Consider the following 11,313-nt stretch of genomic DNA (forward strand, 5'->3'; position numbering starts at 1 on the left):
CCCAGCCCCTGCCCCAAGCTGGAGGGTGCCTCCTGCAGCCCCGAGAGCTGCCCCTACTGCCTCAAGGCGCTGGCGAGCGAAGCCGAGCTGACGGACAACGAGACAGCCGACTCGGACAGCGAGGGGGTCTATGAGTTCACGCAGGATGCTCACTACAGCGACCAGCGGGACCCGCAGCGGGGCAGAGCCCGCGCCAGGAGGGCAAGCCGGGTGCTGGCCTTCTGGCATGTGGTGTGCGAGACCTTCCGCAAGATCGTGGACAGCAAGTATTTCGGCCGTGAGCCGAGCTGACGGACAACGAGACAGCCGACTCGGACAGCGAGGGGGTCTATGAGTTCACGCAGGATGCTCACTACAGCGACCAGCGGGACCCGCAGCGGGGCAGAGCCCGCGCCAGGAGGGCAAGCCGGGTGCTGGCCTTCTGGCATGTGGTGTGCGAGACCTTCCGCAAGATCGTGGACAGCAAGTATTTCGGCCGTGGCATCATGGTGGCCATTCTCATCAACACATTGAGCATGGGGATCGAGTACCACGAGCAGGTGAGTGCTGTACCAGTGGCTCCCAGCGCAACAGGGATGAGGGCGGTGATACTGGGTCTGAATTCATCTGCCAGTGGGATGGTTTGGGACGGTGAGAGGCATTGGGATGCTGTAGGAAGGGTCTCAGGACAAAGCAAGGCTGGCTTTTTCTCTCTAAGTGTGCTTTTAGCTTGCAGGCAGGGGCAGGCAGCAGTCACCCTGGCTGGTACCTGGCTATGTGACCTCGTGCATCCCGGCCCTACCAGGGATGCTCAGCACCATGCTGAGACAGCCATCAGCATCATGCCCTGCTGGGTTCTGTGGTGCAGAGGCCAAGGAGAGGCACTAGCCATTTGCCACTGGGTTTGTGCCAGCCCAGCGGTGCTGGCTGCGGGCTTCGGGGTCAGTGCAGCTGCAGGCAGGGAAGTCTATTGAATTTGCAGTCCCTGGAGAGGAGGTAACAAATGCCTTTGCTTCCCCGGTGAATGCTTCAGCAACAGCATGCTGAGTCCAAAATAGACTCATTGCTGGCTATTCCTCTGCTTGATTATCTGAGTCCTTGCAGGCAAGAGGCTGCCTCTGTTCCAGCCTCTTGCACACTTGTCACCTAGCAGAGCTTTTCCCTATATATAGTCATTAAGGAAAGGAGTTGCTACATTCCTCTTGAAATGTCTCCATAAGGATGACAAGAGCTCTGCTTTCAGGGAGGCTTTTGCAGGGTCTGGTCTCATGTGGGTTTTGTGGCTGCTGCTGGCAGCACGCCTGGCATGGTGCCTCTGGTCCTGCTGCAGGCATCAAGTGGCTTGGTGCTGCAGTGCTCGCTTTGTATTTGGGGTGTTGAGTTTGGTAGCGGGGATGCTGAGGTGCTGCAAAACCTTATTAGATAGCCGTCCAATGCTCGGGGGCTCCCAGTGACCGGCATGGTGCTGCTCCTGGGATGCCAGACCTCTCCCGTCCCAGACAGACACAGCCACCCTTATCCCAGCGCCAGCCTTTGCTTGGACCTTCCTCACTTCCTGAGTTATGTTTTTACTTTTCTCCCTTTCTGGAACATTTCATGTTTGCAGTTGCTTGTTGCACACAGAGGTGTTTCTCCTACAGTGGCAGTGGTGGTGGCTACAGATCAGCTCCAAATTCCCATTGTGGCATTAATGCCTCAATGACCAAACACCAGGGAGACGTGGCTGTGCTAAATGTGTCCCTTCCAGCCAGCACCTTCTCCCTGACGTCCTGATACAGTTTGGCTGGCTACCCGTTGTTTTCAGTACACATTAAACAGCGATGTGCTTTCAAGTCCTGCAGGTTTCACCTTCATGCGCTGCCCTTGGTGGGAGCTCTGCGGGGAAGCTTGAGTGATTCCACCTTTATTTAATAACAGCAGGAAGATAATCTCCTAAGAACCTGGGGGGAGGTGGCTCACAGAAACCAATGAACAGTCATATTCCTTCTTTGGCTGAAAGGTGAAAGCAATTCTGCTGTGACTGTCCAAGGGGAAGATTGTTGAAGTTTGTTGCACTTCATAAGGTGCATCTTTGGGAGATGCTGGTGTCGGCTCCCACCCTGCACATACATCCTTCTGTGGATGTGTGGCTGAGCAAGCTCCCATCATCAAACACCCTAAAGGCAACATGGCTCCTTAATTCTTTGGCTTTGGGGGAGATCGGGCAGTGGGATGCTGGCCTCTGCCGTGGCCAGTGGCGAGTCCCCAGCAGGCAGCTGGATGGGAAGAGCCAGATTTCTGTGGTGGTTTCCGGGTAACAAGGTGAAGGGAGCGGATGAGCGTGGGGGGACTCCAGATGCTGTGGGTGGTTGCTTGCTTTGACGGTATTTTTGAAGCTACTACTGTTCCAGATTCCTTTCTCCCAGGCATTTGGAGTGAATAGCGGAGCTTTTATTAGTTCATCTGCTCAAAGTGGCAGCAGAGAGCAGAGAGGTGTTTTTCTGTAAACTCCAGAGGCTTATAGTCTGCAGTTTCATAATCTGACGGTTATGAGAGCAGGAATTAGAAGGAAGGAATGCTGGACCAGGCCTTTCTGCAGAGATTAGAAACGCTGAAACGTGACTTTTCTCTTTTAGAAGAGCCTTTCCTAAAAGTGCAAGTGATCAACCACGCCACGTTTATCTTCATTGGCTGATGTTTGCAAAGATATGAGGGGGCTTGAAGAGTACTTGACTCCATGGCTTTCTGTATTAACCTCTCTGCTTATTTAATGAATATTTACCTCTTAGGATTTTCACATGAGGCCACTCTGGGTACCTTGGTCTATATTGGGATAAACGTTTCCAGGACATGTTTTAGGGTGCTATGTCAAAAGCCTGGTGTTGTTTATCAGCACTTTTCTGGAGGGGAGAGGACACACTAGCACCAGGGGAGGATGTGTAGGATCCAGGGATGAGCTGCAGCAGCTCACCCTTGTCTGGCTGCATAGGGTGGTTGTGGGAAACACCGTGTCCCTTCCAACCTTCCCGGTTCCACATCAGGTCGATCCAGGACATCTAAATTTTGGCTCCTTTCATGCATCTGGATTTGTGTCAAGCCTCCAGGTCAGGAAGGAAGGGAATCTATTATAAAATAGTTGTGGTATCTCTTACACCTCTTTTGAATCGTTTCCTGTGAGTGCAGGTACTCAGAGACCTGTTCCACATCCAGGCAGCAGCTGGTGCTGCACCAGGGGCTCTGTGCATCATACACTAATGCAAACTGATGCTGCACCCCCTTAATGCTGCACCCCAGCTGCTTCACTCCAACTGTGGCCTTAATAGTGCAGCCCTACTCTTCTCTGTGGTGAAAGTTCTAATTTGGTGCTTCCCAGTATGAATCTGATTCATTAGGCTTTGATTCAGGAGGCCACTTACACATGTGCATTCATCCCTTGAATCAATAAGACAGCCTTTCCCTGGACAACTTCCATGTGCTTCGGGCTCTTCCTGGGAGCTCACAAGGTCCCACATTCATGCACTGTCTTCTCTTCCTAGAGTTATCTCCACTTCCACTTTGGTGCATATCCCATGTCTCTGTTTAACTCCCTTACACATCTCTCCAGCCCTGTGCCAGCTACTCTTAGCCAAGAGATCAAAGCTTTGGCAGCACAGTGAGGCTTTCCCTCCCTCGGTGGCTGCTGGCTTTGCCCAACACAGGACTTGTAGCTAACATCAACTTAATTCCTCAGTGCTACAGCTGCATAGGGTGCTCCCACAGTAGGAAAATGAGGTGCCCTATGGATTTGCACGTGCTGTATTCAATTAGCTCCCGCTTGAGCAGAAATTACTCGTATTAACAGATTGCTGTTGGAGACTGAAGGAGTCAAGTCAACGCTAATGGAAGACATCAGAGCTGTTAATCACCAGAATCTCTGACTTCACATACCAGCTCTCTGTTAGTTACTGGGGGTAATTCTTTTTATGGACTCGAGGGGTTCTTCTGCTCCTCGGTGATTTGAAAGGGTTTATGAGATCTTGTAGGAGCTCATGTGTTTTAATTGACTCACTCACAAACCTCTTCCAGTGTGCCATGCAGAATACACATGTACCATAGCCCTCATAGCCTTTAAAACACGGGCTGTGCCTACAAAGCAGACTTTATTCTGGCTCTGCAGACTGAATGATTGGAAAATTAAATGAGATTTCATGCAATTGGAAAGTGTATGGGGTTTTTATCAGATAATTCAGTTCTCTGCATGCTTTAGTGATGAGCCTATGTGGATTCCTTGACATCTACTAAAGTTTTCTTCAGCTCCCTGGATGGGGAGATGTAAGCATCAATCTTTTCCTCTTAATTTAGTTCAGAAGCTGTGGAAATACTTGGGCTGCTTTAGATCCTATCATTACGGCTGTTGTTTCAGCTGTACCTTTATGTAACATACCTTTATGTTATCTCTGCTCAGGCAGTGCTGAGGAGGGACTTGAGCTCAGTGAAATGGGAAAATGATGTGTGCGCTTTCGATACTTGCCTCATCCCCACAAGGATGAAAAATTGCTGCTCTCTGCAGATAGCCGGGTGTTTCTCGGCTCCTCCTTTGATTATTGTGGTTGTTCCCTTTGGGTGGGAGCCAGAAAATTCAGCTCTAGCTTCTGGAGTATCCTCAGCTTGTACCAACGAATGTTTTCATCTGTAAGAGCTCCTGATTGCTGATTGTTGGTGATTTCCCAGGGATAAATCCATTTATTCACAGATTCTCCTGGTAGAGGTTTGTCCCAATGTGTTGATGCCCATGGATCTGCTGTGCCCCTTCCCACCCTGCTCAGCCCCCAGCAGGAGCGGGGACAGGAGCCGAGCACTTTTTCCCTTGTCTCTGCTGGATTTCATCTCTCTGTTAAAATTGGGTTTTTGCTGATGCTAGGAAACGATTGGCTTTTCCCCACTGGAAGCCTGTCAGCATTAGAGATGGTGTTACCAGCATCAGAAACCCCGGTTCAGCAGACCAGAACAGGAGCCCCCGTTTCAGCAGAACAGTGCAGGAGCCCTACAGAGACAGCCTTTTTCTTTCTCTGTTTTTATTTCCTCCCTCCCCCTGGTACCTTCTCAAGTACTAAGGGGGAGATAAGTTTCCAACTTGGTTTAGATTAACTAGAAATAGAGGGCTTTAAATCTCAAGTACTTACAAGGTGTGACCAAGTGGAAATGCAGCTTTTGTTCAGCTTAAGCTCCTTCGAAACCTGGGCAGATGGATGAGCTACTTCATGTTTTTCTTGCATTTTCTGGGATAATATTAATCCAGAAATCTCAAGCTGAGAGAGATAAGGAGTTCAGGCAAGAATATCTGCTGTGCCTCCTGAGAGCAGTAAAGATTGCCCAGTGCTGGGGCTTGGGGGAGGTCTGCAGGTCCTGCTTATGGTCCTGGGCAGGATGGTTCATGACATGTCCCTTCAGGGTTGGGTAATGAGACTCTCCATCGTGCTCAGGGCTTGTCCCCTTGTTTGCATTCCAGGTTCGGGGTGGACAAGAGGCAGAGAGAGGTGCAGGGGACACAGCCCCTTACAGGCAGTCAGGGCCAGGGAATTCGTTTGTTGGCCATGGTTGGCCATGTGGTGCAGAGGGAGGTCTTGCATTGCACCAGAAGGAGCCATTTCCATGGGAATCAGCTCCTTCCTTCTGCAGGTGTGGGGTGGGAAGGGACATTTGTTAACTGGAAGAGGGAAGAACAGTGGAAGGTGAGATTAGCAGCGGTGGTGGAAGAGGAGTCTCTCCTGTGCTCTGTTTTTTCCAAAAGAAAAGCTGCTTTCCTCCTTTTCTTGCAGCATTCCATTCAGCCCATAATAAAATCCTTCTTTCCCATGCAGTGATGGGATGAAACTGGACTTGTTCCTTTGTCTGTCAAAGTAGTTTCCTTTTAATAAATGCCTATAAATCCTGAACTTCCCGGCAGTCCTCCAGCCCACCGAGCAGGAAACACACTGCCCTTTCCCCAGGAGGAGCAGAGCAAAACCATCTGCAATCCTGCTACTGTTTCCTTTAACCAGTTTGGCAAAGGATGAAAAGAAGAAGCCTATCGGTCTGTCAGGCTCCTATTAAACATGACTCAGGTTCACAGTGCTGGACCCAGGACAATAGCTAAAGCCCGATGCCTTTTAAGGAGCCCCAAAGACAATGAATGTCATCACTGAAAATATGTGTGGATTGAGTTTCTATTTATAAAGTAGCAAGTGGCTCTGGACTAAGAGGAGCTGTATTTACTGAAGGGAACCAAAGTGGTTTTTGGGATGGCTGTGGCTCTGCACTAAGGCAGAGGGACAAATGTGGGTGCAGTGAGGGCAGGCCATGAAGAAGGCTTGTTGGTTGACTGACGACACAACAGTGAGCTATAAATGACTGGGAATCAGGCATGGAAGAGGGCAAAGAAAGGGCATCTCTTTTTGCTAATTAATAGCTGCTTCCATTCATTAGAATTCCTTGTGTTTTGCCCCAGGACTCGTGGTCTGGCTCCTGTTTTGAGGCAGACCCGGTGGGTGTCTGTACCCACCAGGAGGGTGGAGAGGATCTTAATGGACCAGTGTCAGATTGAAAATCACATCTTTGTGTGACCCATTTGATTCTTTTCTTATGTATATATATTTAAAAATCTGCAAGTGATGAGTCAGTAAAATGTTGTTGGTGTTTCCTGTGAAATAGCTGAGGTCAGTATTTTCTTTCTGTGTTATTTTTCCTTGGTTGCCATGGTAATGATTTCAGAAGGGTTTTATTCTGTAGCCGTTTGAATGGGTTAGAAGTTTTCAGTCTTCTGGATCTGCTCACAGAAGCAGAGCTGTCAGGATCAGGAGGGATCTGCCTCTTGGCCGGTCATCCCCATCTCTCTGTGCTGTAGCAAGACAGAGTGGTTTTTCTATTTAATTTCATTGTTAGCAAGACAGAGAGGGAAGTTGTTGGGGTGCTTGTGCTCTTTTGTGCTGACATCCCCAGAGGCAGGGGCTGGGCAAGACCAGGCTTGGCTGCAGCCTGGAGCTCACTGCCTGGGCAAGGTGAAATGGGGATGGATGGATCCATTCCAGACATTCCCATGGCGATGATGATGATGAAGAGCCTGTGCCATGCTTGTGTCTTATGTGGGTCATGGCTGGAGGAGGGCAGGAGTAGAAGCCTCGAAAGCCCTGTGCACCATCTGCCAGGGCCCTTGGTTGCACTTTATCATGCAGCAGGGTTTGTCTTTCAGGAACTGGGGAACACAGCCATCAGAGTTTGCGCTTTTAATAACCCCAGCTCCTGTTCTCACCTCTTTTCCCACTCATTGCCTGCAGCCATGCTTGCTCAGCAGACACCTTGGAGCCCAGGGCACAAGAAGGAGTAGCGTATGCCACTTGTGCCTAGATGGAAATGAAGCACATCCCTCTGCCATTGGAAACTTCACTTACGAGCGTGTACTTAGCTTAAAGAAAAAAAAGAAAGAAATGAGTTACAACCTATTTCTGAATGCTGAAAAAGGGCAAGGCACTAGTCTAGCACAGAGATACCCCTTGATGCGATGTTTAGTACCTTGGGGACATCTTCCCTTGCCTCCTTCTGTCCCCACAGGAAGGCAGGGTGCAGAGCATCCCCTCCTCACCGGTGCGGTTCGCACCCTGCCAGGAAGGGCTCCATCCTGTGTGCACTCGTGGCTCACCTCCTCCCCGCCGCCTTCGCTTGCCACGTAGTGTTGGTGAGAGATGCTGCGCTGTCTGCTCCCACCTTATGTGCTGCCACTGCTTGTCAATGTGCTGTTTGGTACATCAACAAATCGACACTACCCAAACAGAGAGCTAACAGGGGATGATTTATCAAGGACACCACGTCTGTGTGTCCAGCAAGGCAAGATGTCTTGGAAACAGAATTCAGTATTTACCGAAGACTCATCAGAAGAGCTGGTGTTTTGTGCCACAGCTGAGTGGCACTTGCAGCTTACTCTTTCTGGCTGTTGCTTGTTTAATTGCAGGATGCTTTCCTTTTAATTACTTATTGCTGTTACTGATAAGAGAATTAGCAGACTCTTCTTTTAATGGGGAAGCTGAGGCAGATGTGCTGTTATTGGGGTGGTGGGGATCAGGGTGCTGCAAAGAAACCCCAGGCTCTGCATCCCCATAAAATGCCCTTTCCAGTGGGGGTCCTGGAGGGGTTTGTTTTCCAAGTAAGTCAAGGGAAGGATGCTACCTCTCCTGGCTGTCCCTCAGAGGGGAAAGCTGCTTGTTTTTACCGGCTCTGTTCATCCACACCCAGCAAGGAACCACGGGGCTGGTTGTTTGCCAGGAGTCAGTGACTCTTCCAGGTACATTATGTCTGGAGCTGGTCAATATTGTTTTGATTAGACAGTTATTGTCAGAAAATGGCAGTTTATCAAACTTGAAGCTCTAGAGGAGAGCTGTTTCAGTGAACTGTCTTAAAAAAGAGTAATTTACTGAAACACACTGTCTGAGGTATTTGAAATGTCCATTTGAACAGCTGGAGAACAAAAAGTTCCATGTTCTTTTTCAAGCTGACTTTTATTTATGTTTTTTAATTTCAGTTGATTTGTGGTACAGAGCAAATGGAGAAGGGAATAGGGACTGAAACAGAGAGGAGAGCTTTCAAAATTTTGGGTACAAAGTGTTTCAGTTTGCCAGTTCTGAGATGCTGCATTCCTGTTCGGGATGGGATGACAATTTCTATTCCCATTGGAGAGAAAAAAACTTTCTTGCTGTATTGTAAAGATGTCTAAGGAAAGATGTCTTGGACATGTTTGTGATCTCTCTAGAGCATCTTATAAACAGTCTTATTATCTATGCACATCTATGGCTGCATGGAATTCTGAGCTGGCATTCTCAGAAGTGTTTGAATCCCCACTGCCTGCCTGTGATTCCTTTGGGCAGGATCATGATCTCATCGCACCTCTGTTTTTATCAATAGTTCCTGTTGGTGCTCATGGCAGGGGTCCCATGGACTGGCTGCAGTGATGTGTCCCTTGAGAGGATGTGGAGCTGTTGCAAGGGGCTCATGAACTGCCCTTGGGGACGCCCCTGAATGGGAGCAAGAGGCTCATGGGAAGGAAGAGCGCTCCACAGCAAAAATCCTCCGAGGAATTCTCATCGCCCTGTCTCAACTGTTTAGGGATGTGTTGATTCCCAAAGAAAATAGCTCCTCAATTTCAGGCGGGTCTGGTTGTGTCGTGCTTCCAGCAGATGCTCGCTTCGCCCTCCCCCAGCTCTGGTTCAGGAGATCACACTCTTCATTTTTATTGTGGGCATCCAATGTCTCGGATATTAAAAACTGTTTCCTGTGAGGGAAGTGGAAAAGCATGTGCGGAGGAAGAGTGGGGGGCCAGGCGGCTTTTTTGGGATGAAGCAGGGGGAGATGGATGGATCTGGTGCTGCTGTAGGTGGTGAGCATCAACACCCATAGCACCAACACCCATAGCCCTTCTGTGTCAGTGCCAGGAGTATTTGAGGCTCTTATGGGCTGCGAGGGATGTTGCATGGGTTAGTAATGGACCATCCAGTGCATGCTGGGGGTCCTGGGGCAGTTGCAGGGTAAGCGCTGCTCCGCCCGGGGCTCCCCACATCACCCAGCTGTGCCCTGCCAGTGCCTCCCATCCAGATTTATACATCCCCATAACATCTTCAAGCAGAAGGTGCTCACAGAGTGCAAAGTTTCATTAATCCACACTAATTACACAACATCCCTGCTGGGGCTGGTTGGATTTTCCATGTCAGCCCCTGTGGGGAAGGGATGCCACAGCCTGTGGGAGATGCCGGGTGCTGCTCATGCATCAGGGGATTTAACCAGGCTATGCCTTCAGGGCCAGTTAGATTTGGCAGCGCGGTCACAGAGGGGGAACAGAGGACGGAAATCAGCCTTCAGGGCCCAGGTTAGTGATGCTGATGGATGAGAAGGAAAGCTTCCAGGAACACGTTTCCTTTCCAGCAGGATTGCTGCAGTAATGATAAGAGCACAGCCTGCCTCAGTGCTGGTGCTTTCATGAATGAGTTGGCATTTTTTTTGTGACTGATGTAGACTTTCAGCTATTTGAAATTGTCCTGAAGTGCAGCTTGACATATAAGTTCTTGGCCTATTTATTACTTTGTGTCTGAGTGTTCCCACAGGTATATGATTTTTAAACCAGGGCTGCATTTAATATCGGAAGCTGGAGCATTTGTATCTTAGCTGTAGATCAGAGAGGAGGTGATTTGGGCTGTATGTTTGGGGTGTTTGTCAAACTCTAGCCAAGGGATCCATTCATCAGCGAGGATGTTTGCGCTATAGAAAGTGTTCAACACACCCTTTTATTTAATAACTTTCTCTTTTCAATGCTGCTGTTTCCCTCTTTGGTATGCTGTGCTGATTGCTGTGGTCATTACAAGCTCCCACCATCATCAGTGCAAGTCCCCAGGGATTACAGTACCATCAGCCACTGGGCTGGAAGAACTTGAGCTGCATGGGCTCGGCCAGCTGTGCCTGGAGACTTCAACTCTGAGGAGGAAAGGGTTGAACGCCCGCATGGATTTATCTGTTTATTTGCCAGTATATGTCAGTGAAGCCCTTGGTCACTGTAGATTCCTGGGGCTCTGAAGCACAGGTGATCAAGTGTCGGTGCCTCTGAGCCATCTCCTGTTGGGTTGGGTCATCTCATGTCAAACCCTACGACTTGTGCTGTGGCATGGCAGCTCCTGATTGAAGTTGTACAAAGTTTTTGGCCATCCACAAAGGTGTTTCATGTGAGTGGTGGGAGCAGTCAACAGCACATGTTGCACATTGGCTTCTGCTCGTGGTGTAGCTGCTGTGAATTTGGACATCTGGGCATAATCCACCATGGTGTTGAAGCACCTAAAGATATAGGTGGTTACATGTGGGGATTTAGAAGAGTATCTGGGTGAAGCATGACAAGCAGGTCAAAGGAGGTGATCCTGCCCCTCTACTCTGCTCTTGTGAGGCCTCACTTGGAGTACTGTGTACAGTTCTGGTGTCCTCAACATAAAAAGGACATGGAGCTGCTGGAGCAAGTCCAGAGGAGGGCCATGATGATGATAAGAGGACTGGAGCACCTCCCGTATGAAGACAGGCTGAGAAAGTTGGGGCTGTTCAGCCTGGAAAGGAGAAGGCTGCGTGGAGACCTCATAGCAGCCTTCCAATATCTGAAGGGGGCCTACAAGGATGCTGGGGAGGGACTCTTCATTAGGGACTCTAGTGGTAGGACAAGGGGTAATGGCTTTAAACTTAAACTGGGGAACTTTAGGTTAGATATAAGGAAGAAGTTCTTCACGGTGAGGGTGGTGAGGCACTGGAATAGGTTGCCCAAGGAAGTTGTGAATGCTCCAACCCTGGAGGTGTTCAAGGCCAGGCTGGACAGAGGCTTGG

At 49.5% G+C, this 11,313-nt stretch overlaps 1 protein-coding gene across 1 annotated transcript in view; it reads left to right on the plus strand.

Moving 5' to 3' along the window:
• Positions 1 to 11,313, plus strand: part of CACNA1G (calcium channel, voltage-dependent, T type, alpha 1G subunit) — a 96,090-nt gene that overhangs the window by 18,858 nt on the left and 65,919 nt on the right. Inside the window, exons 9-10 of the mRNA XM_010015073.1 lie at positions 6 to 105; positions 303 to 539. Coding sequence (XP_010013375.1) covers positions 6 to 105; positions 303 to 539 — 337 coding nt within the window. The remainder of the gene's footprint in view (positions 1 to 5; positions 106 to 302; positions 540 to 11,313) is intronic.

The sequence above is a fragment of the Nestor notabilis genome, unplaced genomic scaffold, assembly GCF_000696875.1.
Source record: "Nestor notabilis isolate BGI_N333 unplaced genomic scaffold, ASM69687v1 scaffold2385, whole genome shotgun sequence".
Classification (NCBI taxonomy): domain Eukaryota; kingdom Metazoa; phylum Chordata; class Aves; order Psittaciformes; family Psittacidae; genus Nestor; species Nestor notabilis.